The sequence below is a fragment of the Cebidichthys violaceus genome, unplaced genomic scaffold (genome assembly GCF_023349555.1).
Source record: "Cebidichthys violaceus isolate CVI_PGR_0920_01 unplaced genomic scaffold, fCebVio1.0.p SCAF_20, whole genome shotgun sequence".
Lineage (NCBI taxonomy): Eukaryota > Metazoa > Chordata > Actinopteri > Perciformes > Stichaeidae > Cebidichthys > Cebidichthys violaceus.
The window spans coordinates 3,252,900-3,277,872 of NW_027176373.1; the positions used below are offsets into that span (position 1 = coordinate 3,252,900).

The 24,973-nt window shown below is 42.1% G+C and overlaps 1 protein-coding gene and 1 pseudogene across 6 annotated transcripts in view; one reads left to right on the forward strand and one right to left on the reverse strand.

Annotated features, from left to right (window-relative positions):
* Positions 1 to 2,465: 2,465 nt before the first annotated feature.
* Positions 2,466 to 24,973, forward strand: part of gabra1 (gamma-aminobutyric acid type A receptor subunit alpha1) — a 30,302-nt gene continuing 7,794 nt past the window's right edge. The window contains exons 1-9 of one of the 6 annotated variants that reach the window (XM_068715688.1): positions 2,513 to 2,658; positions 3,265 to 3,474; positions 4,995 to 5,100; positions 9,217 to 9,329; positions 10,388 to 10,455; positions 12,181 to 12,401; positions 13,715 to 13,797; positions 15,016 to 15,159; positions 16,039 to 16,191. In XM_068715688.1, the coding sequence (XP_068571789.1) occupies positions 5,021 to 5,100; positions 9,217 to 9,329; positions 10,388 to 10,455; positions 12,181 to 12,401; positions 13,715 to 13,797; positions 15,016 to 15,159; positions 16,039 to 16,191 (862 nt within the window). In that variant the 5' untranslated portion in view covers positions 2,513 to 2,658; positions 3,265 to 3,474; positions 4,995 to 5,020. Of the gene's footprint in view, positions 2,659 to 2,713; positions 3,475 to 3,521; positions 4,173 to 4,994; positions 5,101 to 9,216; positions 9,330 to 10,387; positions 10,456 to 12,180; positions 12,402 to 13,714; positions 13,798 to 15,015; positions 15,160 to 16,038; positions 16,192 to 24,973 lie in introns of those variants that run through there. The other 5 variants (XM_068715691.1, XM_068715693.1, XM_068715689.1 and 2 more) reach the window with 5 other exon arrangements.
* Positions 16,644 to 17,448, reverse strand: LOC137876791 (uncharacterized; annotated as a pseudogene).

The following is a 24,973-nucleotide window of genomic DNA, read 5'->3' on the forward strand; positions in this document are numbered from 1 at the left end:
AACCAGGAGCTCAACAGGAGGGAAATGAGACACTGTTAAGCAGCAGGCACCAAGTCCGGGTTCAAGAGACAGAGCAGTAGCACAGTTTCCAACCCGCTGGCACTGTGAAATGCACAAGCCCAAGGGGCAAAAAAGCCAAGCACAAATCAAGCTTTACTGCAGTAATTGAACTGAAGTACGGCACTTGGGTTTATCTCTCTCTCTCTCTCTCTCTCTCTCTCTCTCTCTCTCTCTCCTGCAGCCTCAGTTGGAGGCCAGATGGGAGCCCTGCCTGCTGTTGCGTACTGAACAAAGAGCGGTCTTGAGTCAACTCTTCACCGAGGAGCAGACCCGACCTAACCAAGGAATCTCCAATCCAGTGACATCACATGCCACATCAAGACATTCCTGGACGGTCAAGAGAGCTCTGGTCCAGTCAAAAAAATAAAATAAAATAAAACCCTCTCACAACTGTCCTGCTTTTATCCCTCTTAATATGTACCTTACTGCCTGCAAATGAACTGAAACAGACTTCATCTGGCTCTAAAATAATCTGCAGGTGTTAAGAATGTGAAAGAGTCAATAAAAGGCGGGTGTGCACTGAACAAAAAAAAAAAAAACATCAGGGTCCCAAGAGTTCAAAAGGCCAATAGTGAACAAGCCTGATTCATTGTACTCTGGACAAAGGGCCTGCCCGAGGAGCAAATGGTTGTACGCTGGCATGTGTACACACATGACAACACAGTGATACACTACAGTGTGAATGACTTCACTTCAAAAGGTCAAATGGACAACTACAAAAAAACATGCTGACATGTTAAAGATTGATTGTGCACTTAAAGGAAATATTAACAAACACAAGATGGGGAAAGGAACAGTACTAAAACACACTGACACAAATGTTAAGTTGCTGCCAGACTGACTCTGCCACACATATTGCTTCTGAATATCAATTCACCGCAGTTGTTGCTTTAAGTTTGTGTGAGGCGAAACAAATTATCACCACATGATGGATGCACAAACAGAAAGGGGGGGGGGCGTAGTCCGTCAATATCCTTTCTTTTACAATTCAAAAGCACTGTTCCCAGAGAGTGATTATTTCTCCATAACCTGCACATCTCTCACCTAAATTACCGTCATCCATCTCTCTCCGTTTAGCCCCACACGCACGCACACACACACACACACACACACACACACACACACACACACACACACACACACACACACACACACACCTCACTATCCACTCCCATCACCTGCAGAGATGGAGCCGCGAGAAGGCAAGTCGCCTATGCTTGTCCTTATTTATTTGAGCGTCGTCAGTGAATATTCGTTTGAACTGATCACTTGCAGTGTTTGGGAGAAGCTGTCTTTTGTTGCCCACGGAGAAATTCTCCTCTTGGGTAGAACGGAAGGTTATTAAAACGTGAGGAGGCGGGTTGGAGAGACGAGAGTCGTGGACTTTTTTTCTCCTCCCCACGATCCGTCTCGGGCGTGCGCGCCAACACGACGCGCACACGGGCACGTGTTGGTTATGCATGCCCGCATGTGCACGCGCGCACACACAGACACACACACACACACACACACACACACACACACACACACACACACACACACACACACACACACAGGCGAACCGAGTCACATGCAGCGGTGGCGTCTGCTTTGAGAGAAGGGAAGCAGCTTGAAATGATACTCGCTTGCATTACAATAGCGTTCAATCTACGAGAGGAGCTTAGTGGACGTTTTTCTTGTTGTCATTATTTATGCGCGTGCACCTGCAGCATCAGGTTATCGGGACGAAATATAAGCAGAGCACGATTAGATGGGGAAGAAGTCCATGTCAAATATTGGGTTAATTTATTGTCATTTTTGCCATTATATTAGTTGTTTGTTGTAAGCTATTTAGATGCTTTGAGAATGGTATTTATGTAACATTCATATCACAAAACGTCGAACAATTGTATTATAAATAGATAGATAGATCGATAGATCTCTCATTGAATACAGAGGCACAAGCCCATGACGTCCCTCATAACTAATCACGCTCATGCACTACTTTAACCACGCGTGAGGAGGCAACAAACACACACATATACACACACACACACACGCACACTCAGAGGAAACGTTGCACTGCAGACCAGACTGACGTGACTACACTGCCAGCTCACTCTGCCTGCTCTGATGAAAATAAACCCCCAGTCAAAACTAAAGGCAAAGAATGAGTTGCTCCTCTGTCAAAAGCATTCCAAAATCAACAGCTGGGATTTATAGCGGGCTTATGCAACCATGAATTACACTGATATGCTATAAACTGCCCATAAGAATGTCCTTGTTTTCCTATTATGCCTCCTGCTGTAGTCCTTGGCGATGAAAATGTCTTCTGATTTGTAGTTTAACTTGAAATACGCAGATGACTACAAAAATATACGCTGGGTAGGCTATCATCAGCCCAATTTTTTTTTTTCCTCCCTTGCAGATGCACGCAGATCAGCGCTCCTCGCCGTTCTGAGCTCAGTCTGGAGTGGCGCGGCTGTAGCAGCAGAATATTTGGCTGTAAACAGAGACACAGTGCTGTTGTCTCGATGCGATACGCAGGCTTTTAGAGACGGTGAGTGATTCGAGGAGGATTTTATTGCAGAGAGAGGCTCGTCGCATCAGTGCAAGCTGGTGAGGGAACACGATTTTCTTACAATTTTGGATGTGTCTTTCCCCTTGCTTGTGTGCGCGCGTATCCGAGCCGTGCAATCCATTCGTGTTTCATTCTCTCTCTCTCTCTCTCTCTCTCTCTCGTTTTTGCTTCATCGTAAGTACTTACTGTCCGTTTTATGACTGCTACTCTTGTCCATAAGATGCCCTAGCTGTCTTGGTCGCGAGACGATCGTTTGATGCATGTCAATTTTATCTCCTTGGAAATCATCACGCACAGTAGGAGTCAGGGAGCGAGATAGAGAACGCGCGATGGGGGGAAAAATCAAGGGATCCTAGTTGAAAATGTAAGAGGATTTTTTATTTAGCAGCCACTGAAAAGAGATTAGGGCGACAGCAGTGGAAGTTAAATTGTGCTGCATGTAAAATGGGCGGGCTAGTCCTTATATTAGGTTGGTACAGCCTATTCCAAAATTAAATGGTCTGAGCTTGGACACAGTCTGTTTGCCATTCACTTTATTTATAGGCATGAGCGATAAACTAAAATATGTATTTTGGATAGAGACCTCGGTACACAGACCAGATTTTTAAGTTTAGTAGATTTTTTTTTTTTTTTGTTGCTGACAGACTAAGAGAGTTCAACTCACTACAGCACCACCAATGAACAGTGAGAGAGACCTGCGCATATCGTCAGCAGCCGCTTCTCCAGCCTCAAGCTAAAATTCGTCAGATCTGAGATCACAGAGGATTTTTCTCATTCAGTCCGGCAAGAAAAGATATTCTCAAAAGTTTGAGGATATAGCCAGCGGACACCGAATATACCCCGACTCATCTGCTGTAAGTGATTTTCTCCATGTTTTTCTCGCCTTTTCATCAGGCAGAAGAAGGGGAGAGGGGAGCAACACTCGGATTTAGAAGGGAATGGTTTGTGTAGCTGGACACCGCTAGAATCGAAGACGAGTTTTATTGGGGAGAAGAGGGAGTTTGCCGTCGAAATTGGGACCGTTTAAGGGTTATTTTACGGCAAACAAGAGCCGTTTGATGTTTTTTAACGGGAGACGCCTGATTTCAGCACCACGGACAGCGCTCTGAATAAAACAGCATCAACGCACATTTGCTTAATTACTCCGCCACGCACGAATTGGATCGCCATGCATGTATTTAGATCGATCTTGCAGGGATGCCAGTTGCATGCTAAATGTCTACCCAGCTCAGATATATGCACGTATTGTAGGGGAGAGGGAGACATTTCCTCTGAATAACTTAGAAAGTGGGCTTGTGCGGGATTTTCTCCTCCATTCGTTAATCTGCATCATCCCCGCCTCGTCAAATCCTTGTCAACCAAAGGATTTATTTTTTTTTATTTTTATTTCATTTTAGCAGAGCATTGTACGTTCCCCCGACTCTCATCCGCTCGCAGTGCACCTTGGAACATCACAAGCAAGTAGCAGGGGCATTGTCTTCTATGTGGGCTGTGCTTCACAGGCAGGATTTTGTGGTCGTGTGTGAAATACTGGTTTAGCGCTTTCAGATAAGTAAGTAATTGGTCCTCTCGTGGACACATCGATTATGCCTTCAAAAATGCACCGTGAACCTGAGCATTGTGTTTTGCATGCACAGTAGCGCAGGCTAATTGCTTACATACTTTATGACCCGGCTGACATCATAGCTTAATGAATGAGCAGGAATCTTAATGCTCTTCTTTTAGAGGGATTTGGTTTGATATTGCGGTATTGAGCGTTTCACATTGCAGAGGAGGATGTGTACAGGTGCTACAAGCTCACACAGGGTGTTATGTGGTCGATGATGTGTTGCCTTGTTATTTCATCTTAATTATTATGCGCTACAGATGCAGCCATATCGTATATACGTGTGTATTGAGCGTCACTTATGAAAGTCGTATTAGCACTGGGTCCCTTTCTGATCATCGACATTCTGACCAGCTATTTAAAATTCGGTCCCCCACATAGACTAGTGAGGGTGTAGAGTATGTCTCTGTCAATGTGACACATCATTTTAAATGATGATGTGAAATCTTTGAGGCGTGCGTGTGTCAAGTAGTATGTGATGGCCCAATGCATGTGGCAGGGCCATTTGGTTTGATTCATGTGCTGTCAGTGAATCTGTAAGGGATGTTTAGAAGCAGGACCAAAAACCGCATCTCTATAGGGACAAGCCTTCACATTGCCTGTTGTTGTTTTTATCACATCTACGTGTTTATTTTACTCTTGCTGTGATGAAATGTTTGGGTTGATGGTGGACCATTGGTTTATATGTCTTGGTAATGCTGTTCATTCTCTCTCTCTCTCTCTCTCTCTCTCTCTCTCTCTCTCTCTCTCTCTCTCTTTGACCTCCAGCAGTGAAAGGTCCTCATATTGCAACTATGTGTGGACAGAGCAGGACGGCCTTTCTCTTTCTGTGGGCTGGCTTGCTTGTCACCAACAGCGTACTGGGTGGGAAAAGGTAAGAACAAACTTTATCTAACATTTGCATATGTGCCTATATTCTATTGGGTCCCTTCGAAATGTGTGAAAGCCGCAAATATCTTTCACATTGTTCACATGACTTGGGTTTTGAAGCCTTGCGCAGAATTTGAGACAAACGCTCTGTGAATTCTAAATATTGCCCATATGATCAAGATATTAGTGGAACACTGCAATTCCACACAGTGACATTTGGAGGACAAACATAAAGACCCACACTGCACTAGGCAAAATATTGAATGCACCTTTTTGAAGCGGGCAATTACCTTTTAATGCTGTTCTCAGTGCTTGCCAAATGGTCAACTGGACAATAAATATGTCAGTAAATCAGTCAGCCAGTCAGCGAGGGCTGCAAACAGTTGTACGCCAGCTGAGATGTCTTCCTGCCTATTGCTCGCGTTATTGGGTTACACCCTTACGGATATTCACTGTGGTTGTAACTGGGGCATCCCCACAGGACAGATGCTTATAATTGAACAGAGGCGATGAGAAGTGCAACATAGAGAAAAAACGACGGGGAGTTGAAATAGCCACTATCCATATTACCATAGTGTTACACAGTTCTTTTTTAGGGGGGGGGGGGGGGTTGTCTGGCCTTGTGGGAAAATATCTACTTCCTCAGTTTTCACACCTGGGCTGTGTACAGTAGATGACTTGAGTTGCACCGGGATATTTGGCACAGATGTGTGCACTCGTCATTTGACAGTGACTGCGGGGATAGTAGGGTCGATGTACAGACACACTTCTCAATGTCAACACTGAGGTGTCGGATGCCACCTAACCAGAAGCAGACAAAGAGAGATAATGATCGGATAAGAGGTTGCAGCAATTTGATCCACTGTCATTTGTCTGCACCTGCATTAATTGCCACGTGATTCAAATGCTGGACAGCCATCCATGCGTAGCAATATACCTTAAAAATAGCACAATCTGACTCCACTCCTTGGATTAATGTGGACAGCTCTGACATTGAACATTTACAGTAAATAAGCACAAAGACAAAGATAAGTACAATTCATTAGCTGTTGGAACTGAATGAGATCATATTAGCTCTCATTCCATTGTGGTTCTTCTGGATAATCCTGGAGAGACTCAAGAGATCAGGCTTTTCAGAATGGTTGAATAATTCAGTAGAACTGTCACATAGAGTTGACTTGAATGGTGTTGACTTGATATGGTCCAGCTTGCTTCTCTGCCAGTGACAACAGACGCTGCACCACAAAAAACACACATACATACAAATACACATTACATGTTTCAGCTTACATGCCCTGAGCACATGCAGAACACAGATGGGATGTGTTCTATTTTAATGCATGATGCGCTGCGATACATCATTATTGCACACTGATTTGATGTAACTGATTAATCACGGCGGTAGCTGAAGGTTTTGAGATGCACTGACTGGCAAATGGAGGGTTTGATCTCCTGGGTTTGATGTGCTATATGTTGAGCCCGTTAGAGGGAAATCTAAAAGTACTGATTACTTTACTCAGGAACTGTCACTGCAAACTGCAAAGCAATTATCACCCAAAGATTTACTGTATAATCCAGTCCCCCTTTTTGAAGTCAAATACAGAATCACGCACACACACACACACACACACACACCTTGGGGGATTTCAACAAGACACGGTAATCAGGAAGACCTAGCACTCTGCTACAGTATGTTGCCAACGATAGAAATTGCCTTATAATTAGATATCCGAGTGACGAGAGGGAACGCGAGTGAGAGAGAGACGCGCAGTAAAATGGAGAAAGGGAGACCGGGAGAGAAAGAGAGACTTTGGCCGAGTGAGTGTGAACGGCACTGTTGCTGTTCAGATGACCTGTAGATGGGGATGGTGTACAATGTTTTATGAGGAAGTGGCCCCTGGCTGACAAACATGTGTATTCTTCTACAGCACCTTTTTCTCACCATTTTCTTTTATTTTCCTTGACATACAACCCCAACCCCGCCTGTGTTACCCCATATACACTGCAAAAAAATGTCTATCATGAAGAAATGTATCCGCCATATTACTCCATCTATTCCTACGTGCGCTTGAGATGACAAATCTGTCTTGTCGGTATCTTGAATCAAGGTAAAATACAGCAGACTATCATTCAAAAAGATGCAAGGTCAAAGAAGTATCCCCATGGAAAGATCATTTCCTTTTTTTCTAAAGAGTGTAATTTTCACTATTTCTGCCACTGGTTAATAATTACTTGTAAGGGTGGATTACCCCCCTATTATTTATCATTTTCATTATTGGTTAACTGAAAGAGCTAAGGGACATCCTGGCTTGTTTTCTCTGTTGGTGGAAACTATCACACAAGGCCTGTAACCTTTGTGGCAGACCAAAAACTGTCCCGATGTCTTTCTCTGATTTGGAAAATTGGAAATGCTTAAATAAATGTGGAAAATAGGAATATTAGTCAGCGATCGAAACAGAGGTGTGTTTTATTGTAGTGACAGCTGATATCCCATGGATGCAATTTATGCTCCCTGTATTTATATATAATTGGCTTTCCAAACCTGAACAAAACAGATAAATTATTGTTTTGAATTTGAGTATTTCCAAGCTGTTACCTCCAAGACTGATGCAAAACAAAATTGCTCATCACAGTTTCCACAGTATTAATGCTGGCTTTGGTTTTCAGAGTTTTTTTTTTTTTTTTTGGCAGATAGAAGGACGCTTGCGAATTAAGGGAAATTGGTGGCAGAGAGATGCACATTAACCCTTTTTATACAAATCCATGTGTGACGCGGATGCGGCATCCTTGTCCAGAAAGCAAAATGTTCAGCAGCTCATGTTCAAAGCTGTGGGATTGAGGCAGATCCTACAGCTTTGAACGTGAGCTGTCTCACTGAACGCCACTCCCCAGTGTCACTTGACAATTTCCTCACCTTTTCCCAACCTCGCTCTTCTCCCTTGTATCTCCCCCTCCTCCTGCTCCATTATATCCATTTTTTCTCTCTGTCTTTTCTTTGGAGCTTTCCTTGCACGTTTCTCCAGACGCCACTCTCCCTGCAGCCATCCCTCCTACTTGTCCTTCCCTCCCATTGCAGGTCCCTGCTAAATAATCTTGATGACCTCTCCCTCTCCTTGGAGCCGTTCAGCTTACAGAGCTTGTTTCCAAACACTTGCTTGTTTATTTAGCATGCAATCAACCCAAACGCTATTGGCATAAAGAGAGCGAGAGGATGATTGCTTCGAGGCATACAATGCATTGTGAGAGAGTTTCATCTGATTATTTTCAGCACTAACGCACATGCAAACATATGCATGGATATGTCCACAAGCTTGCATAAGTGCATTAAACCCTGAGTCTACCGTACATGCATGCAATGACTTAGGTACGCAAACACACACAATCACGCACATACCTTCCTGTCGCACTCCACCTTTATACAATGTAATTAGGAGCTGTATTCCTGATTATGAGCGCTATCAAATATGTATGCATGGAGATGCTGCAAACTCTGCTCTTACAATTACTGATTATGACTGTTTTCGGCGTTGCTCTGAGCATTTTGTTTCATGTTGTTGAAAAAGCACATTCAGCAAGGCCTTTGTGGTCTAAAAGACCATATTAAGGTATAAATAATGCATTATGATTCCTCTATTCTCTCCCTCTTTCTCTTTCTGTGTGAGATTGTGCCTTCGTGTGGGCGTGTGTTCGCGCACTCGCATGTGCTCTGAATGCCCAGTTTTACATTTCGATGAAATAACTCTAACACTTTGCAAAGGGATAATACAGGATCATTTGGCTTTGTATTATACATATTTTTTCCAGTCTATCTCTTAACAATCACTTGTTCATTCTTCTCATATCAATACAATGCAAAACCTCATGATCACACAGTGTGAATTGTAAATCAGCATTGACACTTAAAGGCGCCAGTGTCATACAGGATTTGGGTTTTCTTGTTGTTTTTTCACAATGTGATTCATGATGCATTCTGTGTTGCCCATGTACTTCAACAGACTAAGGTCCTCCGTTTTTTTCTTTGATATATTTTTCAGAGTTTGTTCTTACTCTTTTGGCAGTTTTGACTGTGGTTTTGGACTCTAGCTGTGACGAATTTAAATCTTCTTCTTTGCTTTGCCAGCTCTGGGCAGAACAGCATGACAGATGAACAGAAAGATAACACTACAGTGTTCACGAAGATCTTAGACAGTCTTCTGGATGGCTATGACAATCGCCTCAGGCCAGGACTAGGAGGTCAGTTAACCCAAGTCATTAAATGTCTTTTGTCCCTCATGGTGACTGTTTGAATATTTTCTTTTTCTGTTTTTTGCCAACATGCAAATATCCTCCTGAAGGACTCCTAAAAATAGCTTAGTTTCCACATCGTAATATTCATATGATCAAATAGTATGGAGGTGGGTTTGCTTACAGTGTCAGATTATGTGAGTGATGATTTAAAATAAAAAAAGAACTGGAGATTCACCTGCTGCTTTTGTGAAACAGTGAAATGGCATAAAGCCAGCACTTCTAATATAACATAGTGAGTGACATTTTATTGTGTGGGCAGCCCTTCACTCTATTGTCAACTGTCCATTGTTTGAGAGGGAGAGAAACAAAATGGCAGGGAGACTCAGAGACAAATCCAGAAACAGAAAATGAGAGAAATGGAAAGAAACAGAGAGTAAAAGAGAAAAGGGAGAGAGATAATGTAACAATTGGTGTGTGAAGGACACCGAGGATCCCACACTGCGATGCAGCAGGCATCAGACAGGCGAATAAAACCAGGCCTGCTAGAAGTTCAGCGACCGAGGGGAAGAAATTATGGATTACGATGGGTATCATTCATAAATCAAGCTGTCTTATTTCAGTTTCAGAATCAAAAGGAACGAACCCTCACACACACAGACACACACACACACACACACACACACGCATATATATTGCCTCTGCCACCCCCTCCAATTCAGTCCCTAGTGGACCCATTTTGGCTATCAGTATTATGGGACCAGAGTGGCATATTTTCAGTAACACAGCAATGCGCAAATTTATTAAGAGATTGAACCACCGTCCGGGTTATGGAGCCGACACTGAAACCAATACCAGCAGAAATGGTTATCGACACCCAAAATGGGCATTTTTATGGTGTTTTTTTTAATTTTCAATTTGTGTGTGTGTGTCCAAGTGTTAAAAATAATGCTGAATAGATTGAATGGATCAGAGACTATAGCCAGGTGGTCATGTATTAACAGGTAGTTAGGAGCTAATGAATGCCACGTATAGTCACTCACTCTGGCAATTTCCTGCTTCAACAGAGCGTGTAACCGAAGTCAAGACTGACATTTTCGTGACTAGTATTGGACCCGTTTCGGACCATGACATGGTAAGACTCCTTTCGCCTCTGTAAATGTCACTAGTTTCCCCCTGTTCCTGCCCCTCCACGCTCACCTCTGCCTTCTAACCTCTCCGGGCACAATGGTCTCCAAGCTGGAAAGTAATTATTAATTTGATGATTCATTCCATTAACTCCTGGTGTGTTAATAAAACTGTCACGTGTGAAATGTATTTTCTGGTGCATGGTTCGTAATCCCACTCTACATAAATGCCACCCCTACTCATAAATATGACTGCATGTGACTTTAATGTGGATGTCGAAGTATGCTGTGTGCGCCGACCCCAAACTCTGTTTATTTATTTTGGAATAATACAAACAGCCATGCTTGTGATAGAGTATTCACATTTATATACCCATATATGCTGATATGTCTTTACTAAACAATATGGAGCAAATAAACGGTCGGATAGTGAGACTCGAAGACTGAAGGTGCTGATCTTTCCTTCACTCCTGGATTGCAATTAAATTGCATTAAAATGTCAATGTGATATGGAAGGTCAAGCTGTGGCCACATTCCATTTTGAGATAAGTGATAAGCACTACCGTACGATGAAATGTTTTTTAACATCAAACCAAAATGCAACATCAAAATATGAGTCATTACGCTTATGGTTTTTTTTAAATCTTCTTCAATATGCTAAAGAAAAAGCTGTAGGCTTTTCAAACATGGCCATCTGATTTTTACTGCACTGGAAACCAATTAATCTCATCTAAATGTCTCACTGCCTCTCCTTTGGACAAAAACTGCTCCTGTTATCTGCACGTGAAGTGCTGTACTCTATTTGACGTAATCTCAGTTAATTGCAGTGGCTGACATGCGGGCCAGGACTATTTTGCTGCTGTGTTGAGGCCAGAAGGAAGAGCTCAAGAACATTGTCTCCATCTCCAGCCTTTCCCTATCCCCCTCTATTACCTTGAAGCTGTTTCAGCTCACACTAATTATCGTACGTGGGCCAAGTGGAAATGGGGAGAGAAAGAGAACAAAAAAACATGCTGCGCTGTAATTTTTACAGGCTCTCTTTACTTTGCCGGGCAGTCATGTGGAACCATTAGAGTCTGCTCTCAGCTATAGTCATTAGCTGCCTTCAAAATGAAATATCCTGTTCATTTTGTGTCCCGCGCTTCCTTTTTGTGTCCAGTGTGATTTTGATTACTGAACAAAGAAGTTTCCCCAAAGATAAATGCTAACAATGATAATTTTTGGCACTTACCTAACAATGCAAAACCAAATGATGCTCCATTTGCATATAGTATATTAAACTGACCATACCACAGTTATGTAAAATATGTAATGAAATTAAATAAAAAAGATGACCTTACATATTACTAAGTGAGATAAAGAACAATTACTAAACATTATAACAGAGGCAATCTTTTAGAAAAGATACCAGCCAGAAAACTAGGCACCGCCATCCACTAGATCCTCTCCATATTTGCAAAAGCATTTAACATGAAGAGACAGTTAGCAGCAGGGAAACTAGGTCAAGACTACCATAAGAAAGTCAGAGTGACAAGAGGAAGAGAAAAGGGAAAAAGTGAGAACACGAAAAAGGATAAAAAGTTCAAATAAGGTTCTATTACTCAGCATCTTCCCCAAACCAGCTTTAGTAGATGGCGGTGGAAGGAAAACAGCTACAAGGTTGGGGATTTTCTTTTTAAGTTTGTCTCCCTCTTGACTCCATTTTTTCTCTACCTGCCACCGTCCACCTGTAGGAGTACACCATTGATGTCTTCTTCAGACAGAGCTGGAAGGATGAGCGGTTAAAGTTCAAAGGACCCATGGCCGTGCTGCGTCTCAACAACCTGATGGCCAGCAAGATCTGGACCCCCGACACCTTCTTCCACAATGGCAAGAAGTCGGTGGCTCACAACATGACCATGCCAAACAAGCTGCTGCGGATTACAGAGGAAGGCACACTGCTGTACACCATGAGGTAGGTTGACTAGGATCTACACTGGTGCAACTCAGAACTAGCCAGAGAGTTCAATGTTTTTGAGCTGACATTAAATGATAACAATACTCAAACTGAAGCAAATAGAGATTTTTTTTTGGGGGGGACCATTTTCATTTGCGGATTAATGCACATTTGGTGCACTTGTAAGTATTTGCAATACCAGAATGGTGTATGTGGAAACTACTCATGATACATTGCAGTGCCCATGTTCATGGTAAAGAAGGAACATGTCCAGTCCAACAGTGTGGTGTATCAATGATTTTTTTATTTAATTTTTTTGGACAGCAATGGAGATTTAGAAAATAATTTTAATATTAAACATAACATTTCAGAAAATGTGTAGTACAAACAGGTAATTGCTTTAATGCAGTAATCAACTGGGGAAGTTACATGATGATATCTATCAGTTGAATTGTATATTCTTCACCACTGTGTGTAAACCCCTGAACTGTGAATACACACAACATTGTGTTACATTTACTGTTTTAAGATTATTCCCTATGCTACCATTTCTTTCGCTATATATTGATTTATTCATTGTTCTTTAGAGATTATAGTCAGCCATTTATAAGTTCCGTATACCACAAAAAATGTCATTACAATTTGTCATTTTTCCATTGTGGTGTTCACCAGGAAAAATAAAACAGTTTTAACCTGTCATGATTTATGACTTTGGGGATGCTGCTTGACAGTTGTGAGCAGGAAGATAAGGTGAAGAACCAGTCGTGTTACCAGTCGTGCCTTCAGCAGACTGTGGGTAAATACATGCTTTACAGACAGTACAATCCTTGATGCACACCGCAGAGTGAAGCCATGTGAGATGTCTAAGGCAAGGATTGTAAAACATTTGTTTTAGCATGTTTACTAGCAGGGGGAGGGGGTAGAGGCGGAGCCCATATTGCTGTCACAGATGAGCGAGATGAGGGATGGATGGGAGATTAGTGTGTCACGGGTGGCCTGACGTGCTGTTTTTCACCAAGCTGTCAGGAAATGGAAACCCACAGCTCAGGGAAGTAGAGCGTTTCTGTTGTTTTGGGGGAAAAGTAGCTGCAGTTTGACAGTGTTTGGTACTGAGAGACCGGGGGGGAAAAACAGTACACCACATGTTCCCGGTGCCTTGTTGTACTAAATTGTCATTCTTGTGCCTTAATTCTTACAGTCCTCTTCCTGACCCCTCCACCAGCACTGTCAACATGATTTCTTTCTTCCTGGCTCTACCATATGCTGTGTTTTTCATTATTTCCTTTTTTTTTTCTAATTCGCTATCAATGTCTATATGAATCTCTCCATAGGCTTACAGTAAGAGCCGAATGCCCCATGCACCTGGAAGACTTCCCTATGGATGCCCATGCTTGTCCACTGAAGTTTGGCAGCTGTAAGTGGCCTCTGCACTCACACACAACCTTACATACATGGACATACATGCACAGCACACAGACACACACGCGCCTCTCTGACACGCTGTCACTAACTCATCCAACTGCAAGCGCGACCGAAGCACCGTCCCCTGATAAGGGATGACAGTGTGGTAACAGCTGTTCTCCCAGAGGAACTGTCCGCCAAGGCCCCTGTGGTCCCCCCATTCAACCCAGCCAGGCCCTGCAAGACCCTGCAAGACCCTGGTGGGCATGCAACGCACAGACCTGTGTTTATCCAAGGCAGCACTCTTTGTAACATTTCCAGAGCATCACACCAGCTGCTCACCGCTGACAGCTACCCCTTCCCGGCATCATCCTTGAGAAGACATAACAAGATATAGAAAGATAGAGGTTGGAGACAAGAATATAGAATGAGAGGAGAAATAGATGGGAGAAAAACATAGGAGGGGCGAGGGGAGAGAAAGCCAGCAAAAATACACCAAAAGTGGAAGAGATAAAAAAGTGAACATCACACTGTCTCTGTGCCATTCTTCAGGCAGCTGCACAACGTGAGTGAGAGGACCGAGTCTCAAACACCCCCCCCCCCCTTTAAATTGAACTCACTCCCTAAATATTTCAGTGATGAGCTCTCTTCCTTATGCTGCAGTCTGCAGTCGAGCCATCCTTTCCTCTGCAGTGGTCGAGCCACACTGCAGCTTTGACAGGTTGGGTGGCCGGAGGGAAAAACAGAACTGACTTGGCTGTTTTAAGGTCATGATGTCCTGTTGGGATGTTGTTTGTTTGTTTTCTTACATTTAGAGGGATGACATGACACAATGTGACATGACAAGGCATCACATGTTGAAAAGCAACAATGTTGGAAAGGGGAAATGATCTTAAAAAGTAACAAGTAGTAACAAAACAGTGGAAATAAGGTTAGCATGCACTTTCGAAGTGAAAGAAAATTGTATGGTTAAATAGCAAATGAGACAAGACAGGCAGAATTGAGATGAGAGCAGAGTAGACAAGATAAAAGAAGGCAAGCAGAGACCATGAGACAATAAATCCAGAAGAATTGAGTGGAATACCTCATTCCAGATTTCCCTTCTTCTCAACTGGCATTCAACCCAGCAGCACGCTAAATAGCTAAAAATATATCCTGCAAGGCATCACGTGACAACAGACAACCAGCAGCCAAATAATTTATAACTTTTCACTCTGTCCGTCCTTGTCAGATGCCTACACTCAAGCAGAGGTGGTGTATGTGTGGACCAGAGGGGCTGCCCAATCTGTGGTGGTGGCAGAGGATGGGTCCAGATTAAACCAGTACGATCTGATGGGGCAGAGTGTGGATTCCGGTGTGGTGCAGTCCAGCACAGGTGGGTTTCAGTTAGGTTACAATATGCTGTGAAGGATACAGTTTACCGTGAAATATATTAATGTTTGTAGAGGAAATCTTTACATTTTGAATAATTCATTGACGGGAATAATATTCACATTGTATTACCCAGTCAAAGCTACCGAGAAAGATTGAAGCTCAGGCCAAGCACAGTTACATTGTCCTTTTCATGGCTCATTCAGTCTTCATCGTTCATCTCTCTTCAAACTAAGTGGTCTGAAACAGCTGCTTTTGACACCACCACAATAGTTCATCTGTATCTTCAACGGCATCAGTTTGTAGCTTTACAAACGACAGGCCATGCCCCTACAATCACAATTCCCCTACTTGTGATTACGTATTTTGTCCACCTCCTCTTTTTTTTATTGATCAAGGCAAAAATTTGTGACAGCCTTAAATGAGTAAGAAAGTGCTAGCGCCCTATCATTTGCCCTGTCTCCATCAAGCTCCCAAGTGACTGCATCTACCAAGCTTTATTGAATAATGTTGATATTTAAATGCATTCTATCTTTTTTTATTTGTTCCAGTTATGTATTTCTCTGGAAAGCCTTAAAATCAACATATTGTTATAACCAGATAAAACCCCAGTGCTGTTGCTGTAGTGGTCACTTTCTCTCTGCAACTGGCTCTAACTGCACTGATGAAATAGGTTATGTCTGTGTATTGAGTTTGTTGACAAATGCCACACATAACTATGCCAATAAATCTCAACCACAATAAAAAAGTGAGCCAAAACACAACAAACCATTTAGGAAAAAAAGCACTAAGGGTACGGGTGAAATAGATGTCCTATATATATTTTGAAGTGTAGAGCTTGTGCATTCTTTCTGACGTTGCGTCTTTTGTCTGCTCACCACAGGAGAGTATATTGTGATGACAACCCACTTCCACCTGAAGAGAAAAATTGGTTACTTTGTGATCCAGACATATCTACCTTGCATCATGACAGTCATCCTCTCCCAAGTGTCTTTCTGGCTCAACAGAGAGTCCGTCCCTGCCAGGACTGTCTTTGGTGAGTTGTCTGCTCCCTTTGCTTCTAAACATCTGTTTGATGAGCCTGTCACCAGAAGATTTCAAAATCTGTTTTTGATAAATAAATCAATATGATTATCTGATATTAAATAATTTACTAATACAGCTTTAGATGACAGAGATCTGATATTCAAGAGTCCACATTTAATCATCCTATTTTGTTGCACTGTTGCGTTGGTCTTGGATTAGGTTATTTTGTTTAACTCCTCGACTGTTTACTTTTGATTGAATTCATTTAAGTGGCCGTGGGGCAGACACAGTCTCTATATGGTTTTGGGTGGGTAACTGCTCTAATGGGAGCTCAGAGAAGTGTGTAAGACTGCAACTCTGCTTCCTGGTCTGAACTCTGAGTTGTCATGGATTAGGGCCACTAAGAAACTGGGTCAGATTTGCAGAAATAGAATCTGCTCCATCCAAAGTGGGATGAATCTCCTAAGCAGACCAGGCTTTCCCCACAATAGTCTCCCAGTTGTCTACGAAGCCCACATTGTTTGCTGGAAACCACCAGCGGTGAAACGATGACATGCGGCTATACATTTCATCATTGTTCAGGTTCGGGAGGGGGCCAGAGAAAACTACGGAGTCCGACATGGTTTTTGCGTATGTACACACCGATTCCACATTAACTTTAGTGATCTCCGAGAGCCGTAGTCGGGTGTAATTCGTGAATAACGATCTTACTGTATTTACGGTTATCCTTAGCCAGCAGTTTTAAATAGGACTCAATGTCGCCCGCTCTGGCCCCGGGCACACATGTAACTAAGGCCTCTGGTTTCGCTAACTTCACATTTCTCAGAATAGATCTGCCTATAACCAGAGTTGGTTTCTCAGCGGAAGTGTCGCTGAGTGGGGAAAACTGGTTTGAAACATGAAGTGGCTGGTGGTGAGCCGTGTGCCTCGCCTTAGACTTATGCTTCTTTCGGACAGTCACCCGGCCTCCTGGCTGCTCGGGGGGCTGCCGGAGGAGCCTTGCCTCCTACCGTTGAGTTACCTCCGTCCACGCCGACGAGCAGGGGCTAAGAGTAGGGAAAGCCCGGGGGCATCCTCCCGAGCATCTGATTACAGCCTCCTTCAGCAACGTACGGCGGTCCTTCCCGGTGGCAGAGCGGAGAGTCTTCCAATCAACGCTGGCCACAGGTGGAATAGACGCAGACGCGGCGGGAGTATTATCCGACAGGATCGTGAAGCGGTTGGAGATGGTTAACGAAGGCTCTGGAGAAACATCTCTTAGATCCATTTAGATTTGTTGTAACGTGAGTTGAGGTCTGCAGTAGTCCCGTTTAGAAAGCCATCTGTTCCTTTTGCATATTTTGCAGTTGATTAACAGCTTACAAACATAAATAAAGCAGCATTATTACTTTATTGGGAACAGACTATTAAAACAAAGAATAAACTTTGATACAGATACACACAATGTATATTGCTGTATAGTGTACCGACATTATTTGCTTCCATTTGGAGGTTTGAAATAGCAAGGCTTGCTCTTGTAAAACATGTTTTCGAGATTTAGTGGTTCAGTTGTTCCGAGGAAAAAGTTGAAATAGAAATCAGGAGAGTTATAGCACTGCTTCATAATCATCTGCCGCAGATTGTGACCTTTGGCCCAGAATGGAATAGGCTTCTTTGGAGCAGACTCATCATCAGTAGAGCATGTTATAATGAATGAAAAGGTTCCTCTAACTGTAACAAATACATAATACAGCCACTTAATGTCATTATGTATTGATCTAACTATTACTATTGGAGACAGTAAGCTGATCTGGTGTGGCTAAACCAGTGAAGCTGTTGGTGTAGATTGGATGGTAGACGACAGTATCTAGCCGCAAACACGCAGCTCAACTTTATCGGCCAAATTATAGCGTTGGCATCCATTTAAACAACAGAACTTTACAATCAGGTACGGAGCGGCAGCCAAAAGTTCGCCAGCATCCGCCATCTTGAAAGAAGTCATAGTAGATAGAAAAATGAAAATGATACCTTCATGAGACAAAAAGCAGATCCATAATCCAAATAACACACTTGCCTATTGATGTTTGGCTTATTTGTTTGAATCTATAGTGTAATCTGTATTTAGTATAAGGTTTGAAAATATTTAGCTTTCATTTAAAAAGTATATTCAACCCATTAATTGACCCAGTCAATTTGACAAGACACGCAGCTGTCAGTGACCCTTGAGTTCAGCTTTATTTCTTTGCGCCAAGATTAACAAAAATGTCTTTGCTGCCAGGATTTACTACAGTGTGAATACCACATCTAGATTTGCATCATGAGACAATTCATCAGTGGGAGGGAGGCTGCTTCCCAGACGGATGGGGTCCTTGATTGATTGTCTCATGGTACCACAGTATGTTGATGGAGTTAGATGATGTCTGATTAACAGTCATAGCAAAGCAAAGAGAATGATTGCTTTAATTGATGCTGGAGAAACATTCTCTGATATGGACAAAAACCTTTCATTTAAACAAGTGGTTAACATTTCGGGGAAATGTGTGTGTTCTTTGATGAGAGTCAGATAAGAGCTGCAAGCAGAAGGCAATTTAAAGTTCAACAAATGCCAACACCTCTAAAGCGCACTAATTTCCATTTTGTATCTTGTTTGTTTAATATGTACGCAAACAGAAAAGAAAATGGGACAACATGCTCTAACAATTTCATGAACAGTGGCCACAGCATCTTCCTGGTGTCTCTGCTGGTTGCCTAGCAACCTGGCAACCTCGCAGGGATAACCGAGTGGCATCAATCTTCTCATCTAATTCTCTGCAAGAGAGCTAATAAGCGTATTTTCCAAAATGTCAAACTATTCCCTTCAAGGATATTAAATGGTAAAAAGAAAAATGTCCAAACGTCATTGTACGATATTTCAACTCTTCTATCCTATTCTGTCTCTGCACCAATGAGGGGAACAAGAGCTGTCATCAGTCGTAGATGGCTGCAGTAGAATTTCAAGCACAAGGCTCAGTGTGAATTTAGATTTACGTGCTCTGAATGTTTGCCTACAAGTGTGTGTGTGTGTGTGTGTGTGTGTGTGTGTGTGTGTGTGTGTGTGTTTGTGCCTTCCTGAGTGTGATGTAAGTGTACGTCAGTGTGTGTGTGTGTGTGTGTGTGTGTGTGTGAGAGTGTATCTGGTGTATGTGTATCTAACTGTCTGTCACACTGAGGTCTTACATAATACCGCCCAAAAGGAAAGCTCTTGCTAGTCTGCAGCATGCTCTGTAGCAGCAAAGCACAGCAGCAGGCAGAATGTCCTTGAGTTACCTCAGCCTACACTCATTCTTCTTGTTTTTCCTCTCTCTCTCTCTCTCTCTCTCTCTCTCTCTCTCTCTCTCTCTCTCTCTCTCTCTCTCTCTCTCTCTCTCTCTCTCCCCCTGGCCTATACTACTTAAAGAGCTTTCACAGAAACATTACACAGACCCCTGATTTTGCAACTCTGCAGTCTCAAGCAGGTTTTCCTACTCTTCCCGCAATGTTTTCGGTGTCTGTTTGTGTGAGTTGTTAGTGTCTTCATGTGTCACAGCTAGCTACCTGCGGTGCTTGTCACGTGTCGAGGGGAAATGAGGATGGCCTAGATTAAATTCGAACAACTATCTAGGGCATGTGTGTGTCCCTCATGCTATCATTACTGGTTCTGCTTCATGAGATTACATGCATGCAGTGTGCGCGCGCACACACACACACACACACACACACACACACACAATCGCAGTTGAATAGGCACGTGCACACGCTTTCATGAAGACGCAGAGCAGCACAGCATCAAGGTATGCTAGGTAGGTCATTCATGTGATTAATATGCATCACCTGAGACAGCAGATAAATGAGGCTGTTCTTCAAAGAGGTTACCATGTCAATATCGCTGTAAATGCGTCATTAAAAAGACATAGCAGACAATCAGGATCTTTCATTGCCAGCTTAATCCGTTGGCTATCATCTAAGTCAAAGATTTATGTGGTATATCTAACCATTGTACGTGTGTTTAGTGCTATTAGGATGAAAGAGTACTCTCAGCTGTCTTCACACTGAAGGTGTAATATTCAGTATGTCTTTATCGTGGTGAATCACATACAACATGCAACCTAAATAACAAGCTGCCTGCCAATATTTCAATGTAAGCCCAGGGATAATATGTTCATGTCAGAAAGAGGTTAAGGTCTCACTGCTTGTCATGTTTGCTGTGTACGGGGGGGGGGGGTGTGTCTTGATATGGCTGTGTACAGTGATTATGTTGGCTCATAAATGGTGCTTTAAACATTCAATGCGTATGATGTGGTGTAGACAGGTGTCAGAACAGGCAGCTCAGGGCTTGACAGGAACAGAATGCTGATAAACACAAATAGTACTTGTTGTGCTGTAGTTTAAAGTCCCTTTCAGATGCCAACCTCATTATGTAAATTCCAATTTTACACTATGTCTCATGTCACCTTACTAAAAAGTCATGACAGTAATGTCACTAACATTTCCAACTCAGCACAAGGCTAAATTGAATGCAATCATGTTAATGTAAAGGCTGTTAGAGACCAAGGTTAAATACACAGAGAGATATTAAATGTGCATACTGTTCCACCTTATTAAGAGTAGGTTAAATGTATCACTTAACTATAACCTCTTATGCACAAAGAACACATTCTCACTTCCCACTCATCTTGGTCGGTGGCCCTACGCTTCAAAGTATAACGCTCTGGGTAACCCTCTAGTGTCAGTTTCAGCTCGATAAATTCATACAATCTCTTTTCAAAATAAACTGCCAAAATAGGTTAACCAGTTTAGTTGATTAGGTTTAGGCAACAAAAGTACTTTGTTGGGCTTGGATTAAAATAAGTATGTTTTCTACATTTAATAAGTATGCTTGGTAAGTAGCGATAGTTAAGTATGCAAGTTATATAATAAAACTAAGTTGAAATATATATGTTAAATAAAATGACAACCCGCACGTAATGTCTTGACTTTCGTTTGTAAATTAAGCAGCCCCATTCTATAATAAATGATGAAATTAATGGGATTATTAGGGGGGTTCACAGTGAGAAGTAGCAATGAGTGTCACTCAAACTCACAATGGTCGATCATTAAATCTTCAAAGGTAAAATAAGTTTTAAAATCCATCATCGATGCAGCCTGTAAAAAAAAATTCAAACGTGCTTCTTCCTCCATATTATGTCATGACTTTTCAATCTGCAGCTGTTCTCCACCACTCTCTCTTGGGAGCTGGGTGCGAAACATTACACAAGCATTATAGCTGTGTCCGTAATAGTGCTGTCATGTCTGAGCAAAGTGGAACATTTACGTACCTCTGTACGAATGAATGACAATAGACATTATTTTAATAGACACACAGATGAAGCTAGCAATGCTACGTATTCCATGTCTAAAAAGGGCTCTAGGAGTAAACTCATTTTTAAAACTGTAAAAAAAATATTATGTTTTTAATATTATATTTACTACGGAACAATTAGCTAAATTACACAAATGCATATTGGGCATTCCTCCAGGAGACACCGATTCACAGCTTGACTTTTCCGTGTTTTCATATCAGAACCAATTCAGTAAGTATCAAATGGTGCACTGGTGCAATGGATACTAAAGATTAAGAAAAAAAGAAATGTTCTGTGTGTACTCGTATTACTACAGATGTGACCCGGTGTATGTTTGCGACACAGATGATTAAATCTGACACAGAAACCCCATGAACATGAACAAACTGAAGTCACTGTTTAAATTACATTATGACTATGAAGCACAGCTCTGCACTAAATCTTAGCTTCAAAGCTTTCCCTGTAGCTGGCAATTTAAAAACACAGCAGTGGGTAGAGTTATCTTATTTATCATTCTGCCGATTAGGAGGCTGATTAGTTCATAGCCAGTTTGCTGGAGTGGAAAACTGTTGGCAATGTATTTATTGCCAGTCCAAATGAAAACGAAAAGGAAACAGTCACTGATGGTGCTGATGTGGTGCTCTCTCTCTCTCTCTCTCTCGCTCTCTCTCTCTCTCTCTCTCTCTCTCTCTCTCTCCCTGTCTCTCTCCGCTCTGTCTCTAAGCTGTCAGGGACAGCAGTGCTCAGAAGATTATCTTGCTTCCTTCTTGTCTCTTTAAGCGATTGGCTGAGTATTTATTGGTTCTCCCATGATGCTGTTTAATGTATCTGCTCATTAAGGAATAACACCTTGTGTGTGTGCGGGGGACAGTGTGTGTGTGTGTGTGTGTGTGTGTGTGTGTGTGTGTGTGTGTGTGTGTGTGTGTGTGTATTTGAGTTTGATTGTGTGTGTACACAAGTAAGAGTGTGTATGTGTCAACTCTTGTTTGTTCGCTATATGTGCACATGCTGGTTGTGTGCCAGTCAGTGCTCATAAATTCATGATTACTAGCTGACAATATTGTAGGCAGTACAGCTACTGTATTTATATATATGTGTGTGTGTGTGTGTGTGTGTGTGTGTGTGTGTGTGTGTGTGTGTGTCTGTGTGTGTGGCACAGTTCTCACAGCTGTGGTGCTGGCACAGTCATTTAACTCACCCGCCAATCAACGTGTCAATTTATTTCTTCATTTATGTAAATCCGAGGTGACGTCGTAATGCTGAATGGATCGTGTTTGTGAGTCAGGCCCCGCGGGGCTTCAGTTATTGATAAGACATGAATAAGTAAGTAGCCGACGCACAGTGGAGATGTTGATAGACATCCAATAAAGACAGCTCCACTCCTGGGGCTGGTTTAGGGAATATAAAAAGTTGTTTGACAACTCCCTACACAAAAAGCATGTTCATTAACAACTGTCTTTACAAATTATACAACAGTGGTACCCTCGCTAATGTATTAGTATAAGATCCTTGTGTGAAAGTGTGAAAAAATAACTCTAAAATGATCTAACTTATGTAGAACTTGCGTTAGCATTTATATTTTTGGGGGCAAAATCCAGACATGTTTCATTTGGTTTCCGTATAATATTAAATACAGACAACTACCAAATAATGAATAGTTCTTATGGTTATGTTTAGGCAGATCAAAGCCCTCGGTTAAAGTAAGGGATACAGAAAGACGGTGGTCATGGTTAAATATTGAAAAAGTCAACACTGACTTAAAGCTCAAAAGGGGATATTGACATGAAATATTTCAATATATATTTCTTAACCTTAAACCAAGTCCTAAGAGTCTTTTAAAAGCTTTCTTAAAGGCGTAAGCATAAAGCAAGTACTGTGTCTACTGTCCAGTGAACGGTTTGTAAAACATTTAATTAACAGCAACTTTATTGCAAGCCCTCTTTAGCGCCCGGCTTGTATTCATGCTTTAAGTCACACACATAAAGGACTGCGCATTCTTTGAGTGATCAGGCACAAAGTACTTTTGACCTCGTCCCACATTTTGATTGTCATGTTTGATTGGTTGCCTACTCAGTCAAAATGTTGTCTGAGGCAGATTTCTGCCTGGAACGAGGGAGCATAAGAGTAGAGAGAGAGAGAGAGAGAGAGAGAGAGAGAGAGAGAGCAGCCATTTTCCTCAGGGCTCATTCTCCCCCACAGAGATTTTGAGATGTGTGGCTTGGCTGCGATCCAATGGCTCAGCAGTGTATTGAACTCACTGACTTGAGATTGGTCAGATTAGCTGAAGCCTGTCATTCAAGGGTTGTCAAACTGTAAATTGTCATAAAAAAAAAAAAATCCATAATGGATATAAACAATGACTTTGCACCTTATGCAGACACATTGTTTGACGCTAAGGGACAAACAAAGTTGAACTCAAAAAGCCTATTCATTTTTTTTTTTAGCCATGCCTGGAACGATTTATTTTTTAATCTGGAGCCTCTTACAGGCAGTCGAGCACTAATTGTCTATCAAACTGATTACCCTGATAGACATTAAATCAAATTTCTATAAGCTTTACCTTGCTGTGTCAGGAACCTATTAACCAGGTAAACATTATCTGCCCGACATTTTCCAAAAATGCACATTTGCACTGTCTGCCTGCGTGAAGTCATTTCCAACTTTTCCTTGCCTGAGGCAGCAGTGACAGACTTCCCACCTTGAAATAGTCTGCCTCACCTTGTCATTCATCACCTTAAATCTCTAATTTAGTTCCCTGAATTTGCTTTCTCACTCCATCTTTCTCTATGTCTTGACTTTTTCTTCCCCATAACCCTGTGTGTATTTGACAGAGAGTCTGCAAACAGAGGCAAACAACTTGTTAGAAGATATGTATCATATAAATCAAGTGTCAGCGCTTGTGCACACTGAGCTAAATTGAGTGGAAGGGACTCTCAAGAATTGAGTTACACCACTATTAATCCAGTTAGAACTTTCCAGATCAGTGATTTTGTTCATTAACATCCTTCAAGGCCTCAAGTCTATTAGTTACAACATGTCAAATGGAGTCATTTAAAACCAGCTCTGGAATCACATTCTAATGAATCAACTAACCAGTGCTCTAAATTATTCCTAAGTAGGCCTAACACCAAACAGACACAAAGGAGGACTGTTCTTCTTCCTGGAGGTGGGAAACGAATACCGGTCCACCGTGTTCGTAAAACCACACACACACACACACACACACACACACACACACAGACACTTTTACATGCACACATATAACACATCAACAAAGCCAACAATCAACGATCAGTCAATTCCAACTTCAATCACCAGATGTTATTCTCTTTTTTTCTTTATTCTTTTGTGGTATACAGACAATGTTGGTGTTGGAAGACTTGTTTCCATGACAACGGAGCTTGTCAAACACAGTAAAGAAAATATGATTCCAATCATCAGGGCGCCGTTGTGAGG